At 32.7% G+C, this 24,862-nt stretch overlaps 2 protein-coding genes across 7 annotated transcripts; both read right to left on the bottom strand.

Annotated features, from left to right (window-relative positions):
• Positions 1-542: 542 nt before the first annotated feature.
• Positions 543-16,593, bottom strand: LOC146908320 (TATA-box-binding protein). Of its 5 annotated transcripts, none has more exons than XM_085730928.1 (10): positions 16,346-16,593; positions 15,976-16,087; positions 15,054-15,141; positions 14,644-14,715; positions 13,903-13,953; positions 13,616-13,660; positions 13,394-13,486; positions 12,736-12,837; positions 1,233-1,306; positions 543-808 (listed from the first exon to the last, which is right to left on the bottom strand). In XM_085730928.1, coding segments are annotated over exons 2-10 (603 nt in total). In that variant the 5' UTR covers positions 16,053-16,087; positions 16,346-16,593; the 3' UTR covers positions 543-807. The 5 variants fall into 5 exon arrangements, with proteins under 5 accessions (XP_085587054.1, XP_085587055.1, XP_085587053.1 ...); XM_085730929.1 differs by having other exon boundaries at positions 15,976-16,082; XM_085730927.1 differs by lacking the exons at positions 543-808; positions 1,233-1,306 and adding exons at positions 11,842-12,153; positions 12,574-12,647 and having other exon boundaries at positions 15,976-16,082; positions 16,278-16,593.
• A 3,427-nt stretch (positions 16,594-20,020) lies between these two features.
• Positions 20,021-23,398, bottom strand: LOC146908319 (CBL-interacting protein kinase 2-like). Of its 2 annotated transcripts, none has more exons than XM_085730923.1 (2): positions 23,215-23,398; positions 20,021-21,980 (listed from the first exon to the last, which is right to left on the bottom strand). In XM_085730923.1, exon 2 carries the CDS (start codon positions 21,602-21,604, stop codon positions 20,216-20,218), a length of 1,389 nt encoding a protein of 462 aa, XP_085587049.1. In that variant the 5' UTR covers positions 21,605-21,980; positions 23,215-23,398; the 3' UTR covers positions 20,021-20,215. The 2 variants fall into 2 exon arrangements, with proteins under 2 accessions (XP_085587049.1, XP_085587048.1); XM_085730922.1 differs by having other exon boundaries at positions 20,021-21,968.
• Between the last annotated feature and the right edge of the window lie 1,464 nt (positions 23,399-24,862).

Below are 24,862 nucleotides of genomic sequence, written 5' to 3'. Positions count from 1 at the left end.
AAAGGAGAAGGTTGTATTAGGCCTCGACAGCCAACGTAAAACTTTGTCGAATCTCTATGACATGGACCAAATACGAAATAGTGTGAATGCTAGGTTGTTGCCCGGAAGCAACGTGTTGTATAGCTCGAGTACAGTGTCAAATGAGCAAGGGCCGCTGCATCGCCGCCTGGATGTAGTGAAAAATAAGCAAGGGTTCCCACATCTTCGTGAACGGGTGCGGGTAAAGAAGCTAGTTCATGAGATCCAAATATGGTTTTTGATAGAACACTATGACGTCATTTGATCCATGTAGCCGACCCCACTTAGTGGGATAAGGCTTGGTTGTTGTTGTATAGTTGTTTGAACTATAAACCTTAATTGATTTAAGGCGTTGATCATATTCAACAGTTATATCAACAAATTTATTGATACTATAGATGTTTGAACTATAAACCTTAATTGATTTAAGGTGTTGATCATATTCAACAGTTATATCAACAAATTTATTGATGCTATAGATGAAATTTAAGAGCCCTACTTAAAATTAAGGTAGCCAACAAGAGTAAAAGGACTCAACAATTTATCATTAAGTTCTTCTACATTTTTTTCTTCCTTTTCAGCCTCTTTAAAATATATTTTCTGAAAATTTCAAACTCATCACACAATTTTTTTTCACTATACTAAATCAAGATCCATCACAAGCAGAACAAAATCAGCTTAGTTTATCTCATTCCAAATATCTTCTGTCTCAATATTTACAGCTCAATCAAGCCTACACAATCCATGTTCTTCTCTGCCAGAAAACCTTGCTCTTGCTCGTGACGATAATCTGCCAATAACAGGAGTATCCCATGACATTAGCAAATATCTTCGAGAAACACTCGTGTCATACCAAAATGGATATTTTGAGGCCTAACAGATAGATCTAGCCAAATGCCAGCTGGTAGATCAATCTAGGGCTGAGATTATTATCTCACAACCGTTAATCCAACAGCCAACATTTGATTGGACTAGCTGCAAGGATGCCTCCACAATACAAAACCAAGAAAATAATCACTAGTCCACGGATTATGCAAAATGTAAAAATTTAATCTGATATGCAATTATAAGCTGACAGTTGATGTTGATGAAACTTGGAAGAAAGCAAAACAAAAGACAAAATGGTATATTTGATTATAACCCTAGTCCAGTGATTACAACATGTATATCCAATGCCAATTGTAAAGGTAGTGGATATAGAGCCATGTGCATACCATTGTTGGTTTTTCCTGAACTCAGTAAGCACTGGATATATGTTCTCAAAGGCTGTGTAAGTCTCATCTCTCACCTAAACAAAATTGAAATTAAAACATTAGTACAATGAGGCAGAAAAATGGTAAAAATATAAAACTACATGGGAGTATCATACACTAAATTTCTACTATATAAAGAAATTAGGAAATCATATACACATGCTCAAACACAACTTAAAATGGCCGTCCATCAATATCTATACTTGTACCGTACACAAGCATTCTGATTGAAAATACTCCCCACTAAGTGCTCTACGGTTCGAATTTTAAAAACTATAACTACAGGAATAAAAAATGCATTTTGTAGTGGCTATTTTAAGGACTAAGCAACTTCTACTTTGCATCTGTTTTCTTTTCCATAGTGCACACTTTAGATACTAGGGTCCCTAATGAAGTTCTAGGCTTCTGTAAAATACTCGACTTCAGGTATATAATCCAAGGAAACAGCGTAAGAATCATGCGAGGTGATAATAGTGATACATTATTTCAGGATAATTCTAGCATATTTAACAAGGAGAAAACAAAAATTAGAAAATATTGTATATAAATTTTCAAAAATGTGTTCATCGTGTTTAGGAACAAGCTAAGATTAATGGCAAGGTTTATCATGTTCATCGTATTTCAAAAATGTCTTTGTAGGCTTAAGAAGCTTAGTTTTTATTTTATTTTAAATCATCCACTTAAAATCAAGCTAAAGGTCAATGACAAGGTTCTCGGGTCTACTGAACCTCGACTTGAGTTACTTAAAAAATACAAAGGAAGAATAAGCTTAGAGAAGAAAAGAACATTATAATAAACCTCAAAAGGAATGATTTGGTCCATTCCTTGCATTGTTTTTTTAAACTCTAAGTGAAAAATATTCTATCTCGATCGTTTTGAAACCTGAGTTCTATTAAAACAATTTGGAGAGAGAAATGATTGACCAAAGATAACGAGATACTTAAAATGTTATATTAATATGCACTTATAATGATTATCTATGCCATTAATATACAAAGGGTCGGGGAGAAAGATACACCTTCACCCTAACACTAGATATAATAATGAGATAGTAATTCATCATAAGTGCGTCTCCATACAACAACTCAAACATCCATTTCTGTAGCCAATAACTCTACCTCGTATTGCTCTCATAGAGCTGAAGAGAACAAAACATCAAGATAAGGGATAAGGTACATATATAGTCACTATGTTACCGACTAGAAAGGTTAAGCAAGACAATAGGAGGTGGAACATTAGAGGGAGAATTATCTAGATGAAGAACATTAGACCAACGAATCATAGGCGGGCAAACATAAGTTGAATTTATTTGTAAATATTAAAAACAAAAAGAATATCAGTAAATTGAATACTAAATTATATCTTTAGAAAAACATGAAAAGCATAACAAACATAAATAAACAAAAAAAAAAACTCTGCAGTCATCCTCTCTACATTTTGAAATGATTGTTTATGCTAAGAAAATTGACAATAACGTAAGCCACTTATCCTAGATCAAAACAAACAGTCAGAGAAAAGGAACATAGAACAAAGTGTATGAAAGTTCCTTTCTGTCTTATGATGTTTGTGCTCACAATACTATTGAACTAAGGTAATATTCACAAACAATTTCAATTTCAATTTCATTAGCCAAAACTTAGTCCATTTTGTTGTGATTTTCTCTCATATTTATACCAAAAGATTAGGTTAAAGTAGGATGAACAGACCAAAAATGTAAGGCAGACTCAGTATTTCAGAGTGTCAAGGTTAGTGGTGGTTAGTAGACCAAAGCTTAAAATAGAAAAAGGAAAAAAGTAAATGTTAAAGATGAAGCGAAATGAACCTCAAGAGGAATGATATGTTGAATGTCTTAGCCTTGCAATTGTTTTTTTTTTTAGTTTCTGTTTTCTTGTCTTTATGAATTTCATGAGAAGTCTTTTGTATTTTTTCTATTTTTGTCATTTTTATATTTAGATTATAATTCTATTTTACCATTAAAGATTATTTTTTGACAATAATCATTAAAGATTATTAATACTACAAAAAGTTTTTTTTTTTTAATTTTAATTTTGTAACCTTGGGCTTGTAAGCTCAAATCTTGTATTTTTGTTAGACTTATGTTGAATCAAAATAACATGTCAAAAAAAAATTAGCCTAAGAGAGAACAACGACGACGACAGTTAACTGTGTTGGGGTATTAATGTAATTTTAGGTGCATAGATCAATTTTTTAAGCTTAAAGAGCAATTCCTACTTAGATTTGATGCTTAGGTCCAAGACTATCAAATTCCTTTTAAACTAAACTCATAACCAAGAATTATCTAGTAAGTATCTGGATTGGCGTTTGACATGAATTTCATGCCACCGTGAAAAAAGAGAAGCCAAGAATTGTGGCTTTTGTCCAAACGTGGGTCTACCGCAATCGTACCGCTAAAACAAACATAGCCTAAACCACATTGAAGAAGACTGCTCGAGTTCACTAATTGGTTTATCACACATTTTCCTTCACTAACTTCAATTGTAATAAGTTGGTATAGTGCAACACAATTCTCCAAATTTTAGAAATGTTGAGATCTTACGGTAATTTTTACCAATGCCCCCGAAGCCCCGTTTAAGGAAGTCGACGTAAGAAAATTTTAATTTAAAAATAAAACTTTTTAGATTAATGAGGAGTTTACTGCATAACTTCCAATATAGTATTATTACCAATACGTTGAGTATATGCTTCCTTAACCGATGGTCTGGGAGCACCGATTAGCATTTCCCTTTATTAATAGCTAATTGTTTGAACTCTAAACCTCTTTCTCAAACTTCTTCATATGTCGCAACTCAGGCACTTGGTTTAAGGTGTAGTAATTTGATTTCCTAACAATTAATGTGATTTGTACACACTCTTTTTAATTTATTTCTTTTTATTGGCTCATTTTAAAAAATGTCAACACATTGAAAATGGATAGTTTTTAAAAATAATACATTGTTTTTAGATAAATGATTCAACTACAATAATGTGCTGACGAGTGTGTCAAAAGGATGTCACAAGCATTATATTATTTTCCCTAGTTTTTGCTTTTTCTGTTGTTCATTGGCCACATATTCATGCATATGAAAGCTAACTGTATGATTGAAAAGCAATCTATTGGATTCCTTTGGATGCACATATAACCAAATGAATTGTTGGATTTATGCTGTTTCATTACTTGCAACTGGCAAGTTAAAAGCTAAATGATTACTTGAACTTATCTGTATGCTATGCTATTTTATTCATTAAAACCGTTGTTTTGACCTCATTCTTTTGCTTATGATGTGTTTGTTCTTTTTAAAAAAAGCTAGCGTATTTTAAATGGTAAATTTTAACAGGCTTTGATTTTTTTTTACTTTGCAGAAAGGAATGGCCTCCTATACATGGCTCAGCGGAAAGCATAGAAATGCTAGTAGCCAGGGGCGGTTCTCTTCAGAGACCCCCAGGTACCACTGCACCCTCCAACATTTATATAAATATCATATTATCCATAACATTACAGCAAACATGTTGGTGCTCCAGTGGCCATGTGGTCTGTTAAGCAAGCAAAGGTCGCGTGTTTGAACCCTATGGCACCCTCTTATCTTTTTTCAGCAAATTCTTCATATTTTACACAAAAAAATTGTCCTAGTGGGATTTGAATTTGAACCGGCATCCCTTACGTTTATGAAATTGTACCGTACCATCACACCAATTTGCAATATTATTTATTTTTTGAAACGTTTTAGTATGTATTCTAAAATTATTTGGCACCCCCGAGTAATAAACTCAAGATCCGCCACTGCTAGTAGCTCTCTCTTATTGTTTGGAATTAGAATGGATCCTACTAAATGATCTCAACTAAATAATTGGATTTTTTTAGATTCATATGAATTCTAATCAATAGGAAAAGATAGTTTGTTATTAGCATAAGATGATATGGTAGGATGAAGATTAGTAATTAAAATTTGTTTGAATAATTACATTACATGTTTGATTTCATTTTTAGACACCGCATGAACGTACTTTGCTTGAATTGAGGTTAATCAATGATGAAATAAACTACTTTAACAAGTAGTACGTAATTCACTAAGTTAAGTACAAAAGATAAGAGAAAATGTATAACATGTTCCAATAGGTCAAAATCATGGTTTGACATTTTTTTTGACAAAAAATCATGGTTTGACATAAACATGATTGAATACACTAAATGAAAAAGGATAGTTTCAATATAAACTCACTTTTACGGTTAAAATGTCATAAGGGCCGTTAAGTTGATACTCCCTCCATTTCAAAATACATGTCCAATTTTTGCAATGTGCACTATTCATTTGACTTACTTTGACCATACTTTTTAACTAATGCATAAATACAAATATTAACATGTAGGATGTTGTTTGATTTGTCTCGACAAATATTTTCAAAATATTAAATTTTTATAATTTTTTACTTTAAATAATTAAAGATATTAACGGTCAAAATTGTGTATTGGCATATGTGAAGTGGTTGACTTGGACATGAATTTTGAAACGGAGGGAGTAAATTTTACATTTTCCAAAATCAATAAATTTTGCGATAAATTTTACAATGTCGGTGATTTACATTATGGTCTTGCTTCCTTTGTTACTATCTAAACTAACCTTGTTACAAACATTCTCCTACCTCCTACCTCCTACCTCTTTTGATTTGGTTTTAAGTACATTTTGGTACTCACTCCATATGTATACTTTCACGTTCCTCTCATATTCACGTTTCAATGAAACTGTAACCTCTCCATCAATTTCCGGTAGGTTAGAAATTTGCTCATTTCACATTAGTTTTTGCTTATTATTGACACCCCATCAACAATTAACTGTCGTTGAGCTCCTGCATACATCAATTTCCGGTAGGTTAGAAATTTGCTCATTTCACATTAGTTTTTGCTTATTATTGACACCCCAGCAATAATTAACTGTCGTTGAGCTCCTGCATACATAGTTTTAAAACTCAGACCGGATCAACCGGTCGAACCGATCAGACCGAAAACCAGTGGGTTAGCCGTCTGATCCACTTATTGGATCGGTTATGTTATTGAATCGATAAGACTCAGCCAGCCAGAACCGATGAGCTCCTGCATACATAGTTTTAAAACTCAGACCGGATCAATCGGTCGAACCGATCAGACCGAAAACCAGTGGGTTAGCCGTCCGATCCACTTATTGGATCGGTTATGTTATTGAATTGATAAGACTCAGCCAGCCAGAACCGAATTAAACCGGCGAATTCCGTTTTGCCTGGTGAGGGAATCGAACCTGCAACAACAGGTTGATATGCTTAAGGTACTACCAACTCGCCATACTATCAATTGTGTGACAGTGTTACTTTTTATTTCTTATATTAAATTCATTTCTTTTTTTGGTGGTGGTCGGGGTTCGAATCTCGGACCTTGCATATTTTATGCATTGTCCTTACCAACTGAGTTAAGTTCACGATGACATATTAAATTCATTTCTAACAAGGTCACGACAATTCAGATTTTTTTTATAAAACATTGAAATTAAAATTTCAATTTATAATTTAATGTTTTAATTATCTTTTTAAGAATTTTAGCTTAATGATATATTGCAAAATTATATTCAAATATTTTTAACACAATTTTTTTCACTTGCATGTAAATATTGTTGTGATTGATAACATAGTTCTTTCGTCAAAAATAAAAATAGTGTAATTTATTTTTATGAAAATTAGTTTTTTGGTTAAAATTAATTTTTGTATTTAATTGGCCATTGTATCATAGTCAATGGATTAAATTTGAAAAATGAACTTGTGAAATTATGTTAATTTTTTGGCTTTTCGTAAGTGTAATAAATTTTCGCTTGCATGTAAATATTGTTGTGATTGATAACATAGTTCTTTCGTCAAAAATAAAAATAGTGTAATTTAATTTTATGAAAATTAGTTTTTTGCTTAAAATTAATTTTTGTATTTAATTGGCCATTGTATCATAGTCAATGGATTAAATTTGAAAAATGAACTTGTGAAATTATGTTAATTTTTTGGCTTTTGAAAAATGAACTTGTGAAATTATGTTAATTTTTTGGCTTTTCTTAAGTGTAATAAATTGTTTAGAGAACATAATCATCCAATGTAATCCGAGATTTTCCTTATAAAGACCGAGTTACACAATCGAGTCAACCGATTTAATATGATTCTTTCATGCGATTCGACCGGTGACTCAGTGGTACGATCATTGACTCAGTGACCCAATATCTTTACCGAGTCGATTATCAGTCCGAGTTTTAAAATTATGCTTGCATATACCGAAACATCAATAGCAGTTCTGGCATTGTTTGAAAACCCAAAGAAACACGATTTTTTTGGTTCACACAAGCCAAATTCTTCAACTTCAAGCAAATCAACTTCAACTTCTACTTTAACTCCAAGTAAGTGATTATGATCCCTTTGCATTTAGTTTCATTTGTTTTTAAATGTTAGATTTTTTTTTGTTTAAAGTTGAAATAGGTTAGTTTTTATGGTTTATGAAATTCTTAGTTTTTTCTTGCACCTTTGAACTTTGAATGATGAATAGAGTAAAATTAAGTGCAATGTGGTAGTTTAGAAATTGAAATAACACAATGAATCAATGTTTTTATTTTAGGCTAAAATATGTTTTTGGTCCCTGCAAATATAGCGAGTTTGGGTTTTGGTCCCTGATAAAAAAAAAAATTAAAATTCATTCCTGCAAAAAATTTTGTTTTTTAAAATTAAGTGGGGCCAAAGACTTTTTTAAAAAACAAAAATTTTATTTCTACGTCCAGATTTTTGTTACTTTTATCTTAAACTTTTGGCTTTTAGAAAAATTCATATTTAATTCATTTCATGTTAAAAAATTTAAATTTAAAATTTGAGTAAATGAACCTTTTGTAATGTTCTAAAGTTGTCTTAAAAAAATCGTTCAAAAATTTACGAGTAAAAGGATAATTAGAGAAAATTTGTTTTAGTAGGGACTAAAACCACATGTAAATTATTTTTACAGGGACTTAAAAAGCTATTAAAATTAAGTAAGGATTAAACTTAAAAGTTTCAAATTTTATAGTAACCAAAAACATATTTAACCCAAAACTATTTAACTTGAATCATGTTGGATAAATCAAAACACAAATAAGAAACCTAATACTGGATATTTCTTTCCAAAAAATTAAATTTAAATTGTTCAATAATTTATTTTCATAGCGAAAATATCATTATTTTTTCTTATATAGCAAAGATAAATAAGAACACAAATATAAAACCTAGCAAATTTATATATATATATATATATATATATATATATATATTTTTTTTTTTTTTTAATATCTAAAAATTAATAAACGTTCGTCCATCAAATGTGTTTCAACCAATATTCCTCCCTCTAATTTTCCTCAACCTATTGTACTCACAAAGAATCTAGAGATGGTGCAAATATTTTATCTTGATGCTGACTCTCGAATTATATAAGAACAATGTTCGAGCGGAGTTAGTCGCTGTAGAAACTAGAACCTTGAAATTTTGTATGAAGACTCAGCTATAATTAATTGCTATGTCATTAGTATACACAGGGTCAGGGTGAAACGAACACGTACAAACTGGCCATGCATATATTAATGACATGTTAATTGATTATAATTAGTGTCTCTAAACATCATTTCAAATGCCTGATTCAAATGGCCACTAACTGAGCTCAATGGTGCTCTTATACAAATCAGAGTTCTAAAAGCAACATGATAAAGTATATGTACCGTCATTATAATCTTAGAGGGTACATCACATCGAGCAATACAAGATGAAAAATTAGACGGAGATAGTTGGTGAAGTACATTAAACCGGCCATAGACAAGTAAACATTAGTTGGATCCATTACTAAATATTAAAATAAAAAAGAATATCAATAAATTGAATACCAAATTACATCTTTAAAAAAAGCAATGAAAAGCTTAACAAACAGAAATTGACAAGAAAATAACTGTCCAAAAACAACAACATTAATTAAGGAAAAAAAATTAAATGAAAATCAACATGCATCAAGAAATAATAATATTTTCTAAAAAAAATAAAATAATAATATACAATATTCCCTAAACGTATTCAATCAAGGTTGTTAGCAGAATCACAGCCTAATCAAACATATTCCCTTCAATTGGCAATTAAAATCTAATAACAAATTATTATTTTTTTTAATAAATCAAGAACACAGTAGATAAAAACGAAAAAATATGAATAGGAAACAAGAATGTATAGTTAAAAGGGACAACAATTTCAATTCAATTATACCGTCTTATTTGAATTTACTTGTAAATTCCTTTTGAATTTAGCTCGGTTAGTAGGGAATTGCATAATATATGTAGGGGTTGTGGTTCGAATTTCGGATATTCCACCTATTAATTATTAAACTACTTGACAATTTTTTTTTTTACTTTGTCACCTTTTTCTAGGTAAATATATTATTGTTGCTGTTATTATTATAGCCTACTTTATTTTTGAAAAAGGACATTTTAGGGGAAAATCAACAAAAAAAAATATTGATTGAAGTAATTAGAGAGAAAGTGACAAACGTCTCACCGTCAATAAATACAAGGCTAAAGAGAGAGAAAAAAATGCAGAATATGAAAACAAGAATATGCAGAAGAGAAAAAAAAAATTGCAGAACAAAGAAACCCTGATTTGAGAGAAATTTTATCTTTCCTAATGTAGAGGGAAAAAATGGGAGAGAAAAGAAGAGTGGAAGAACTTTGAGTGGGAAATGAAACGAGGAAGCATGAGTGTAAGGAAGAAGTTGTATATGTTTATTTGTAGTCGGAATAGAAAAGGTTAAGTGAGGACTAATCAAGAGGAAAGAGGAAAAGCGACACTTCCAGAGAGCAGTAATTAGTTATTCAATTCCTGTAAAAAAAGATTAGTCATTCAATCATTGTAGTACAATTCAGATTAGATACATTACACAAATTGCTTTGATGCAATTGTTACATAAATGCAAGGTTGGTGATTTGCAGCAAAGACTATGATAAATGGAAAAAGGCAAAAAGGAAATGATAAAGATGAAGTTGAATGAACCTCAAGAGAAATGATATGTTGCATGTATTGCCATGATTTTTTATTTTTTTTTTTGGTTCTGTTTTCTTGTTTTTATGAATTTTTTGAGAGGCTTTTTGTATTTTTCTTATTTTCGTCATTTTTATTTTTAGATTATAATTCTATTTTATTATTAGAATTTTTTAAGAAGTATTATTAAAGTTTATTAATACAAGAAAAAGAGTATTTTTCTTTTAATATATTTATAGAGACAAAAAAATATTTAACCATAATATATATTATAACAGAAAGAGTTTAGTGAATTCATTCATTCGTAAGTGTTTTTACATCACACATTGACGGTCCAATAATTAACTCCTACTCCAATTTTTGGTGCATGTATTGCCATTGTTTGTTTTACTTTTTTGGGGTTCTGTTTTCTTGTCTTTATGAATTTTTTGAGAGGCCTTTTGTATTTTTCCTATTTTTGTCATTTTTATTTTTAGATTATAATTCTATATTATTATTAAAGATCCTTTTTGAAGAAGTATTATTAAACATTATTAATACAAGAAAATAAGTATTTTTTGGATTTTAATTTTGTAACATTGGGATTGTAATCCCAAATCCTGTATTTTTGTTAGACTTATGTTGAATCAAAATAAGAAACTAAGTAAAATAAAATTAGTCTAATTAATATTATTATTTATCAATTTTTTAAGAAAATAATATATATTTTTCTAAGAAAAAGAAAATAATATATATTATTATAAGAAAAAAGCGGACAAAATTAGGGTGTAACAAAACTACGAAAAAAATATTTAATTTTGCATTGATGTGATACATTTGTAAGTGTTTTAACATCTCGTAAGTGTTGAACATCGGTGGTCCAACAACAACCCCTTGTCCAATTTTTGGTATTATTATAATAAATCTCTTTTCATCAAAAAAAAAAAAGAAATGGGATTTATTCAGGGAATTTAACTTCTCAAGTGCAAATCTCATCCGATCATGAGAGATTTTGCCACCCCACCCACTTGACCATTGAAATTAATTTCTTAAATTATATGCTTCTTTACGATTTTAAAATATTCTAGGTGAAATTTCAAAGGATTTTTTGAGAGCTTTACTCAAACAAACAAAAAAGAAAAACTCATCAGGTTGGATTCCTGAACACAATCCACATGACGTTGTGGTTCGCCAATATCACCAACCGCAATGTCATCCAAACATTTTCCGGTAGGAGAAGGGGAAGAAGAGGGAGTAAATTTGGTATTGTATGTGTACCATTACAAATGGTGGAACTTAAAAATCTAATGGTGAAAACAACTTTTACATGGAGCAAGCATTGGCCTAGCTTTGCATCTTGACTAAAGCTAAGGGTTTGTACACCTTTTAATGGTTAGTCATTGCAAACTAAGAATAATTCTCTTAATCCAACAAGTCTAATAAAGTTAGGTTAATGTTTACCAAATCTAACAACTCTCCAAATTTTAGAAACTTATGGTTAATGTTTATAAGCAAATATTAGTAGCAGTTATATCAGCAAATTTATTGATGCCATAAATGAAATTTAAGAACCCTACTTAAAATTAAGGTAGCCAACAACAGTAAAAGGACTCAACTATTTATCATTAAGTTCTTCTACATTTTTTTTTTCCTTCCTTTTCAGCCTCTTTAAAATATATTTTCTGAAAATTTCGAACTCAATACACAATTTTTTTTCACTATACTAGATCAAGATCCATCACAAGCAGAACAAAATCAGCTTAGTTTATCTCATTCCAAATATCTTCTGTCTCAATATTTACAGCTCAATCAAGCCTACAATCCACGTTCTTCTCTGCCAGAAAACCTTGCTCTTGCTCATGACGATAATCTGCCAATAATAGGAGTATCCCATTACATTAGCAAATATCTTGGGGAAATACCCATAGTCACACCAAAATGGATCCTTTGAGGCTTAACAGATCGGTCTAGCCAAATGCTAACTGCTGGATTAATCTACGACTGAGGGTGTTATTCTCTCAAAACCGCTAATCCAACAGCCAACATTTGATTGGACTGAGCTGCAAGGATGACTCCATAATACAAAACCAAGAAAATGCTGACTAGTTCAGTGATTATGCAAAATTTAAAAATTTCATCTGATATGCAATTATAAGCTGACAGTTGATGTTGATGGAAGAAAGCAAAACAAAAGACAAAATGGAATATTTGATTATAACCCTAGTCCAGTGATTCGGATATGAATATCCAATGCCAATTGAAAAGGTAGTGGATAGAGCCATGTGCGTACCATTGTTGATTTTTCCTGAACTCAGTAAGCACTGGATATATGTTCTCAAAGGCTGTGTAAGTCTCATCTCTCACCTAAACAATTGAAATTAGAACATGAGTCCAATGAGGCAGAAAAATGGTAAAAACATAAAACTACATGGGAGTATCTCAAAACCAATACCTTGGCTCCTGTCAGAACAATTTTCCCAGATACGAATATAAGCAATACTATCTTGGGTTGCTTCATTCGATAGATTAGTCCTGGAAACAACTCTGGTTCATACTATCACCAGGAACAAGCAAGTTCAACATATGTTTATCATACATTAAATTTCTACTATATAAAGAAATTAGGAAATCAAATACACATGCTCAAACACAACTTAAAATGGCCCTCTCCATTAATATCTATACTTGTACCGTACACAAGCATTGTGACTGAAAATACTCCCCACTAAGTGCTCTCCAGTTTGAATTTTAAAAACTCAACCCTTAAAAAGATATAAGTAATAACAGAAAAAAAAAAAAAAAAAACATTTTGTAGTGGCTATTTTTAAGGACAAAGCAACTTCTACTTGATAAATATAAAATAAATCTGGATTTGTGATTGTTTGGCTGTCATGGAAATCAGGATTGGCTTTGCATCTGTTTTGTTTTCCATAGTGCACACTTTAGATACTAGTGTCTAATGAAGTTCCAGTCTTCTGTAAAATACTAGACTTCAGGTATATAATCCAAGGGAACAGCGTTAAGAGTCATGTGAGATTGATAATAGTGATACATTATTTCCTCAAATTCGCCAGGGGAAATAGAAAGCAACAGCTTTGTATCATACTTACACTTGAGAAAGCACCGTGGGAATATGCAAGACCCTCCAGCCGTATGGGGAACTTGACATCACAAGAGCCGACAATGTTCTGAATCTTAAAATCCTAAAGCACAATACAAAAGGAATAAATCAATTATCAAGCACCACTCATGTAGCGTTGGGTGGGAAAATGATAAACAATTTTGCATAAAGCAACTTTTGTAGAGATAATGAGAAAGAGTAGAAGCAGTACCTTAAACTTAGCGGGGAAACCCAGTTTCTGGATAATTCTAGCATACTGAACAAGGAGAAAACAAAAATTAGAAAATATTGTATACTATATAAATTTTCGAAAATGTGTTTATCATGTTTAGCCAAATATCATTGTTGGTTTAAGAAGCTTGGTTTTAAAAAAAATAATCTACACAAAAACAAGCTAAGATTAATGGCAAGGTTCTCCAGTCTACTGAACCTCGACTTGAGAAACTTCAATAGTACAAAGGAAGAATGAGCTTAGAGAAGAAAAAAACATTAATTTACCTTCCTTGCTGCCAATTTTGATTGCACCTCACTCTTAGCTCCAGTGCAGACCTACCAATGGCAATTAAAAAAGCATTAAAAGAAACCCATAACAAGCAACATGCTTAAATAATTTGTCATTGCACAAGTAGTGATAGAGGCCCTCAGAAAAAGCAGTAAACAATTTGGTTCAAATATAAATAGAATATCTTCCTCATTTTTATTTTTATGCACAGAATATATTGGGGTTTTTCCATTATACCCTCTTAACATAGTATCTATGCCTGGCAAGAGAAACCTTTTTTTTTTTTTTCCGTCCATTCTGTTTCTCTCCCCTTTGCATTTGTGCATCACATATCTACAGACTACAGATCTGAGGTTCATTTCACCTCCTACCAACCACACCACCCTCATTGACCGTCTAGCACTATGAGGCTCGCCTCACTAGAGCAACGCAACCACATGCGTCGACTAAATCTCCATTCGGGAAGCACGTGGCAGCTCATTTGAACCCATCTCTGACCACAATCATTACAGTCCTCTCAACAAAATTAAATTCCAACCACCCCAGCCATCACATCACCTTCTCAGCTAGTCACCCCACAGTGGTTAAATGACTCCAAAATTCTAGGACAACTCTTGTGATACAGGCCTTGATTGGGCCACCAAAACAAACAACCAAGTACAAGTCGGTTGTGAAATTGTATCAAGCTATTGCAACTAAGTTAGACAAAAGTACTACATACAACAAAAATAACATACCATCTTGCCAGATGCAAAAATAAGTGCTGTTGTTTTTGGTTCCCGGATCCTCATAATCACAGCAGCAAAACGCTGCAAAGGTTCAAATCACAGAAATCAGCACTGCTGAAAAAAGACTAACTAGCATGACAACATATCAAGCACAGAAGTTTGTTGTTTAACTATTCATCATTGATTCAGATAATAAAAGTGTAGTGCATAAGTGGTTTGCATCAATAGTAATACTGGTAGAATGTCTTATAGATCAACCAAGACTCTTAAGGACCAGATAGAAAGACTGCCAAGGAAACCAAACTCCACAAGTAAACAAAAACCAAGTCAACCTTCATTGGAATTGGGGTGCAAAACAACAAAATATGCGATGTATATCAGTATATGTAGCTGAAACTCAATTGAAAAACAAAACTTGCCTTGGGATTGTACTCTGCATTACGAGCTTGAAGCGCAATTGATTTCAGCTCCAACTTACAGTCCAAATTGACAGTTGATACAATATTTCTGGCAAATATAAATAGCACATTTTTAGATATTATAATTTTTAGATATTATAATATGCACACATATGCAATCAATAAACAATCTCAATATTTCAGCGTCAAGCATATTGAGCATATGTTTTGAGTTTATCATAGAAGAAACAGACACGCACACACACACAAGAACATAAACCTGGAAAAGAATACACCACAACACAAGTCATTCCAACTGGAATATAATTACTCTCCATTATGAACATTTTAATTTTACTATATCTCATTCACTAAAGCTTCGTTGGCATAAAATTTTATTGGGCTAAGCCCCTTAAAAAGAGCAGTTATCAGTAAAACCAATCAAACTGTATGCTCCAACAATTGACAAATACGGAAAACAGGGCTGACCATGTATAGGAAAGTCACATGCAAGATTGTTTGTTCAGCCAAATTATCAATAACTCATATGAACCAAGCTAAAGACACAAGGTAAATGTTGGTAGCAGTAAACCCCATCAGAAAAGCGTTAATTTTATCATTAATTTTTGCACGCAGTACTCTCAAATATCATACATGGGGCATCACTAAGTGTTGGTTTGGATAACTAAATAAGGCCACTAATTTACTATGTAGCACAGACACCTCTTATCGAAGGCATGTCTAGTGTCCGACACGAACACATTTGATTACATTTAATTAATTCTTTTTCTAAAATTATGACCGATGTTGACGACATGTAGGTGTCAGTGTCCGTGTCAGTGCTTTATAGAAAACCATAACACAAACTCTCATATTACTCATTTCTCAACTTATCTTCTCATGCTTGCAATCACAATGAAACACTTAATTGAAAGAAACTCACTGAAGAGTAGGCACAATTCCAGAAGGATGCTTTGATAGATCCACAGGTTGGCTCCCTTCCAATCCTTGGTCAGCCATAAGCTCCTATTCACTCTTAATTTGTATATCCTATTCTTCAAAATCAACAAAAACCACCATATTCCACATTAATCAGTACCAAAACCTTAACTTAATTAAAAAATCAAAATAGCCCAGATCTCTAATTATCCAATAATCATCAAAAACAAAGGAAAAAAACCAATTAGGTTATAAAAACATAATCTTTAAGAAAAAAATCTTAAAAAAAAACAATTTTTTTCTCACAATTAGATGTAAATTTCAAAAGGGTATTTAGATCTAGTGATTTTAAAGAAGTATTACGGAAATCAGACCTTAAAAGTGAAAATTAAGATTTTTTTTTTTTGTTTTGGATGTTTTTTGTATGAATTTTTTGAGGGATCTGAGAGAAATTGGAGTTGAAATGAAGGGAATTGAATGAAGAAGAGTGTGTTTGGAGAGAGCGGGAAGAGATTGAAGTGAGAATTTGTAATAAGGGGTATAAAAAGGGAGAGAGTTTATATATGTAAGAGAGATTGTGAATGCGATTGGAAGAGAAGAAATGATGGATCTGTTGGATTATGAAGATAGAGGAGAGAGAATGAAGGTAAAAACAGGTTGGGGTTGATTTGCCACCTACTTTTTTGAATATGACTGTTTTGCCCCTTGTATTGGTCAGAAATAGAGTACGTTTTATAGGGGTATGATGGGAATGGTATATATGTATGTGTGAAGATTAAACGGCAATGTTGTGTGTCGTTTCAAAATGCGATTTATTTGGAGTATGTAATGTTTTCAATCGAGTGATCTTGTCCGTCCAAAAATAAAAACAACGATCTTGTTAAATAAACTCAAGGTTTTGGAGGTGTAAAAAAGAACAAGGTTTTGATCGGATTTGGATTCCTTGTTCTAACTTTGTGACGCAATTACAACTTTTAGCCGTCGGATCAAAATCAATATTCAAGATTGTTTAACTGTATTAAATTGAATTTGATATATGAACCATCTGATCTCAAAACAACGGCTAGGAACGGTTATTGCATAAAACCGCGTGATAACTTTACAGCAAGGAACCTAGATCTGTTTTGATCACAACCATTGGATGATTTGATAAAGTTTTAATATATATCATCAAATAATGATCCAAGAGTTGCAATTGAAAATTATGTGAAACAGTGGGGTTTCTTTAGAGTAGAGAAATCATGACCCTTTTAGGACTGCAGTTCATGTGGTCATTGTGATAAGTAAGGAGACGAGAATGATATGTGGTTTAAAGTTTTAACAAAACAAAAATATGGGTTGTTAAATGGTGGTGTGATTACGAGTTCGAGTAGAGATTTAGTGTGGTGGAGAGATATTTTAAATAGTAAGGTATGAGTTTCACAATGACCAAGTTAATTGGTTTTAACAAAATTGGAAAATGTGATTGGTTATGGGAGGAACTCAGTGTCTTACATGATCCTTGGGTGGAGACGAGGTGTTAAGGGATTAATATAGTAGATTATACGGTTTGACTATTCATAAAAAAGGGGTCAATGTTGCTAATTTGGTGTTGAATGGTGAGGAAGGGGCGGGTTTATGTGTATGTTGTTTCAATGCGAAGAAGAGTTAGTCAAGGGTGTTTTTTTGTATGTTGATAATCTTATTTTCCAAGAGAACAACGGACTTGCAGAAATATACTTGGTGGCAAGTTTATAGTCAAAGGAGCTTACGAGATGTTGATGTCGGGCACAAGCATTTAAAAGTCTCTTATGAGCGATCTTATGTGAAATAAAATTACTCTAGTGAAGGACTCTATTTGTGTGGATGTTATTACAAAATAGACTTCCTACAAAGAATAATATTGACGGTTGGGGAAAAACTTCTATGGAATTGCATTGTCCTAGTGGATGTGCCCTCTTTTGGTAATATTTAGATTTTAGTTTTGTATTGGTTGTGCATTAGTAGTATCATACCAAGTATTGTATTGGCGCACACTTAATTCGATTGGCTTATATTTGAATAGTAGAGTGCATCATGAAATGCAGAGTACATACAATCCCATGTTTGAATAGTAAAGTGCATCTTGAAATGCCAACATTATTTGGATGAATTGTATCCGAGTTATTCACACTACATGCACCATCGTTATTCACACTACATGCACTATCGTTATACACTTTACTATTCAATTAGATGTCAATATTATTTGATAGTGGGTTTTCCTCCTTTATATTTGGAGGACTTGAGTGTGAGTTATTTGAAAAGCTCGAAATGCCAATATCTTTATACAAGAAGAGCTGGTATTAGGTTTTTTTTTTTTTTTGTGTTAACATTTCGGTTCTCAGTGTAAAAAAGACCTTGGTAATCCGGAGTTTATGAGGGAGATAAGTAAAGTCTAGTCAGGAATCTTTTCATTATGAATCAAACTTAGGTTCTCTTGAATAATATATCCTTAGTAAAGATCATTAACCACTTGAACTCAATTGTTTGGTTTAAATAATTTAAAATCTATTAAATTGTTGTCATAGCGATGGATCAAAATAAATCTTAAAAGATATTAAGTCGAGCTTCATCAATAGTAGTCACATCATATATATTATGTGTTTCATATGCTTCATTCCTTTTGATAGTTTGTTTGTTTTGATAGGCTTCATTCCTTTAGTATTTGTTTTTTGTATCATTGACACATCTTCAGCCTCGAGTAGTTTTCTTCAATATATTTGTTTTATTTCGTAGAGAGAGAAAAAAAAGTAAAAAGTGAGCTAAACACAAATATCTGTCCGTTGAAGCATGTTAGCAACACCTTCTTTTCAATCGTCATTCAAACACTTTCTCTTTACTGAGTGAAATCAATGTGGATCTCACACTTTAGAAATGGAATCCACATAAAGTGGTGAGACACACATATGTTTCATTCAATTAAAGAATGAGTGTTTGAGTGAGTGTTTAAAAGAGTGTTGTTAGCATTTCTCCCTGTATATGAAGTTGCAATTGCAAATATATCAACAACTTGTCTCAGTTTTGTATATGAAGTTGCAATTGCAAATATATCAACAACTTGTCTCAGTTTTGTTGTGCGGGGTATGTTTCATTAGTAGTTATCATCGAAGATTTGAAGTAAAAGTTGTTAAAGTTAGTTATAAGTGATATGACATGAGTCATGACATGGTATGAAGCCCACTAAAACACAATCTAAGAATTCTACATTGTTTTACCAGTAAAGAATTACATTTTAAAATCGCGCCATAACTTGCAGAAACATCCATTTCAATTCTCAAAAGAAAATAAAGGTTGAAATTCCATTATAACACGAGTGGGATTGGGATTTCCTGCTGTTACAGCAGGACGCTGTAACAGCACAGGACCGTCCGATTTAGATCGTGCGGTTAAAATGATTTGAAATGATTTGACAACTCAGTTAATTTAAACTGCATGATCTATAATCAACGGCTGAGATGCAAAACAACGGCAAAACAGCGTGCTTTTTTACAGCATGGAATCTCAATCCGAGTGGGTGCTTCCAGTTTCATTATTTAATCATCAAACCATGGCCTCGGATCACATCACTGTTGGTATTACCAACCTAAAAGTAGAATCAACCAATTTGATTCTTAGTTAAGTAAACGAAAATCAACTTTTATCATAAGTTAATTGCATAATTTGAATTAGTAAAATTACTTAAATGAAAATGCAACATCAATACAAGTGATTATGTGTACTTCACATGTTAACATAAAGAAACAAAATTGACCCAATTTCATCTCTAATCTCTCCTGTCAGACAAAATGGTAACCATAATATAAACCAGAACAGTTTCAAAACTAGGGTTTCTATCTTCCTGTGAATTGTGATGAATGATTAAATTAGCTATGCTACCACATTGCTGCAAAGAAGTGTGACACGTGAGCCAACCCAATCAAATAAGGCTAGTTGAAAAAATTGACTTGCATTTTTCAGTTAATCCAATAAGCAGAATTTTAACTAGATTGATTCACTTTCACCTTTGTAAAGAATAATCATGAGGGAAGGAACAAAAGGCCCAAATGGTCCAATTTTCACTTTAGCCATACAAGTATTTTTGAAGTATCCACACAAACATAAAGTTTAAACTATGAACCTTATTCTATAAGTATTGTTAAATTAAACACTTGATCAAGATCACACAAAAGAAACACAGAACATAAAACAACCTAGTGATGCAACATTGATTCTGAAAATTAGCCTCAAATTTGAGCTGTAATAGATGTTTGTTGCTCCTCCTGCACTACTTCATGTTGGAGTTGCTGAGGTTGTTCTCCTTGCCAGTTCCACACAATGTCCTTAAGTGCTGGTCTAATCTCCTGTTGCAAAAGCTTCTCATACTCCACTGTATCACCATCAGACTTCTTAAGTTCCACAAGATGGAAGAGAGGAGTAATCTCGAAAATCTCGGCATCAATGTTCAGAATCCCTTTCCTTCCTTCCTTTGATCCTTCCAACTTTAACAAACCTCCGTCTTTTTTCTTTACTTTCAATTGAAGACACTTGCAAATCTCTTCCAGCTTAGAGATTATAGTTGATGCAGGCTTGTTAGACGTAAACCGCATCTCTTTCTTTTGAATTGTGTCTTCGAACAAACCGGATAGATCAAAACCAGATGAGAAGGAGATGATATCAAAGGCGTTTAAGTTGTTGCAAGGCTTCGCCTGTTGTTGTTTTGTCTCCGTATTAGAATCACCACCGTTCTCGGATACTTCAAACACTCCATCACCATTCAGAGAAGTTAGTTCGTTGTTTTCGGTCTCGATGACAACAGGCTTCTCTAATCCTTTTTTAAACCAAGAATTTTCCATGATCTTGGCCATTGATATCCGAGTCTTTAAACTTGGATCCAATATTTTGGACAACAACCGACGAACCTCTGGTGCAAACCATTTAGGAAATTTGAATTCCCCTTTACCGATTTTCTTGTACATCTCCATCAGATTTTGATCATGGAATGGTAGATAACCGGCCAATAGAACGTACAAGATTACTCCGCAAGACCATATATCAGCTTTGCTTCCATCGTAACCCTTTCGGTTTATCACTTCCGGAGCAACATACGCAGGCGTACCACATGTAGTGTGGAGTAATCCATCTTGGCTCTTAGATTCAGAAAGTGTACTCAAACCAAAATCCGAAACCTTCAAATTTTCATTTTCATCCAATAGTAGATTTTCGGGTTTCAAATCTCGATGATACACACCCCTGCTGTGGCAGTAGTCAACTGCGCTAACCAGCTGCTGGAAATATCTCCTAGCAACATCCGTCTTGAGCTTCCCTTTTGCTATCTTGTGGAAAAGCTCGCCACCTCTTGCATACTCCATCACAATGAAAATTTTGGTTTTACTAGCCATCACCTCGTAAAGTGCAACCACATTCGGGTGTCTGACTAATCTCATCACTGAAATTTCACGCTTAATTTGATCAACCATACCAACTTTATAAACCTTTTCTTTATCAATTACCTTAATGGCCACACTCAAGCCAGTTATAAGGTTCCTAGCATGGTAGACCTTCGCAAACGTTCCTTGGCCTAATAATCTTCCCATCTCATATCTTTGCATAAGCACACTTCCCTTTGGTTCCATTTCGGTAACACTTTTTCCTTACAACCAATACTACTACTATATATATTATATAGTGCTCAAAGCTCAACCATCTTCACAAACATCGGGTTTTGATGTTGCGCAACCACCGAAATTTCCAGCTACTTCAGGCACATGAGTACAAAATAGATGTTGGTGGTGGTAAACTAAATATCCAATCTCATCAAGTATTAAAAAGGTTAGTTCAGATGGAGCTACAACCTCATTAACCTCAGAGAAGGAACTCTTGACTTTCAACCACATCTTTCAGCATCCCCTAGTTTTGGTAATGACACTAGAAAGCAATAAAGCTGAACCTGGTTAACTTTCAATTGCTCAAAAGTAAAACATGTGATGAAAGGCACACCTGAAACAAAGACTGTAAATTTAGTTGGAAACATTAAACAATCCAATCAAGCTAAATGAATAATATAAAAAAAATTCTATTCATTTAAGATGCATAAGACACTGAAGATTGTGATTAAATTTCTAATGATTACCTATATCATTAGAAAAGCGACACAGATATCAGAGTCAGACCCAAAAACAAAAACAGCATTAGTAACAAATGATTGAAAAGAAGCATAAGAAAACAACTTTGAACAACTACAGAGTACAAGCTGTCAAAATTTAAGACTAGGGTGTTATAATGCTTAGGCAAAGCAATCAAGTTAAATCAAATAGAAAATCAGCTGATTGCCTGAACAAAAAGTTGAACGGATACGGATACAATAATTTTAAAAAATCAAAGGTATGGATACGTTAATATAAATTTAAAAAATATGTATAAGAAACTATAATCTTATAGAAACAAATTAACTGAAAATGAGACTAGAGCTGTACAGAATTGCTTGATTGATTAGACTATCTCTGCAAATATCAACATGAAATAGCGAAAGACAATAGGGAAAGGGTCAAATATCAACATAAACAAGTAAACATCAGAAAAAACGATGAAAACTTTTACAATATTTTCTGTTTATCGTTCTGCAGATCTAGATCGGTGTGTATTCAATTCAAACAGTGTCGATATGTATCCAAATCGACTACGCAATTATTTCAATAAAAAAAAAAATGATACATACATCTACTGCTATCCACACAATGCATCTGCTTTAATTTTAGACTACCAAATACCTCATAGCTGTGCAGATTTTCTTAAAATTTGGGACATCAATGCAGTTTGAGAAAGAAAAACCTAATTACCTAACAGGATTGAAGATAGACACCACAAGCTTCTATGTACATGTGTTTTTAAGGTTAAACATATTCATAACCTAACTCTCATAATCTTCCATTCTCCCTACCTACTTTCATATGATTTCCACATGCCCCTAATCTTTACCAAAACATGTGTTAATTAAGGTTAATGATTGGCATGACTCTACCAATAAATTTGTATGCAAGACCACAATTGTGCATGTTCTAAATCCTAGTGAATTTGACAGAATCACGTGACACCATGATTTTGCTCAAGCTAAAAAATGTATTTTTTTTGTCACGATATCACATACTATCATTATGTTAAATTCACCGTCAATCCAAGCATAGCGTCTATGTTGTGTCCGTGCTTCATAAAAATGAACAAAAGAAAGCAAAATACTTAAAATTACCTTATATGGTGCGGAGTAAAGATATGAAGAACAAAGAAGAAAACTGATAAAGTGTTTGAATCTGTTGAAGAATTATTATTCACTATTATTCATCATTTGTTAGTAGCTGCAAAATGTAAGTGGCAATAAACAAAACAAGAATAGAGAGAAAAAAGTTTTATGGTTTTAACGTTGAGAAAAATATGAGAAAACAAGGGACGGGTTAGTTGCTTGTTCTTATAACCCTTGGCTCTCACTTCTTGGCAATTATGATAGTGACGTTTAGTTCTGTCAGGGCCAGATATTACTGATTTTTTTTTTTTAAAGGTATAGTTTTAATTATTATTTATTCACATTATTTTTTGTATCGTCAAAATCAGTCCAAATTAAAACCAATTGATTTTATATTAATATTGTTTGATTTTCTTAACGTTATTTATAGAAATTGTTTTGCTTTCTTTAATCGCCATTTTCTCATTTCAAGAGCCAATGTATCAAATCACTCTGACTCGTTTTCCAAAACAAGTTCACAAAATGAAGATATTATTAGATTTTTATTAAATTTTGATGAAATACATGGTACTATAAAAATTAATAGTTTTTTTTTAAGAAACTAAGCAAAACTTTACAAAAGAAAGAGACAGCTCTTCAAGCACAAGGTGTGCTAAAGATAACTGTTAATGAAAATTACATCAATGTTAGACCACAACTAGGAATGGCAACAAAACTCATACCCGCGGTTACCCACCCGAACCAAACCCAATTTGACGGGTTTTCCCCGTTTTGACTGGGTTTGGGTATGGGTATGGGTTTTCCCCGATTTTAAAACACAGGTATGGGACGGGTAACGGGTATATAGGTACCCACCCCGAACCCATACTCAAACCCGTCCTAAATGTAAAAAAAATACTTTATGTTGATATGTCGTGGTATTTTGTTTGATAATTGTCATATTAATAAAATTATCATTGATATTTAAAGGATCAACTAAATCATTTCGTCTAACAAATGTTATAGTGAGTGTATTGTTGGATAATGTAATACAACGTTGCTCTTGGGGATGCAAAATAACTTCTATTTTTTATTAAAAAAAATTATTCAATGCGGGGACGGGGATGTGGCGGGGATACCCGAACCCGTCGGGGACGGGGATGGGATTCAATTTCTCATCCTCGTTGGGTATGGGTAGGGTAACAGATAAGTATATGAGAATCGGGTATGGGGACGGGGAAGGTAAAACCCGTCCCCACCCCGCCCCATTGCCATGCCTAACCACAACCAGCCGAAGCAGAAATTAAAAATTACAATATTGCTTGAAGACAATATAATGGGTTTAGCCTCCAATAGGGATAATCAAAATCGAACAATACATAGTGCGATTTCAACCACCAATACGCTTGGAGCTTCACCTTTTCTGCAAGTGCCACAAGCTGATCTGACTTGTTTTGGAAAATTCTATTATTACGGTCTTTCCAAACAACAAAAATCATCGAAATCCAGATAATAGTAAACGCAATCCTTAAATTTTTCGAGAAGCCTCCAATACTGCGAAACTGATAAGAATGAGTGCAAATATTGCCATTAAAAACCGAATCAATTCCTAACCAATTTGAAACCAAGAGCCAAATGCGACCGTATACATCACAACAAAAAAAACAAGTGATCTCTG

Source organism: Medicago sativa, chromosome 7 (assembly GCF_051527215.1).
Source record: "Medicago sativa cultivar Bolivia chromosome 7, Bolivia_mono, whole genome shotgun sequence".
NCBI classification, from domain to species: Eukaryota; Viridiplantae; Streptophyta; class Magnoliopsida; order Fabales; family Fabaceae; genus Medicago; species Medicago sativa.
The sequence above is the reverse complement of the archived record's forward strand: the minus strand, read 5'-3'. Positions and strand labels throughout refer to the sequence as shown.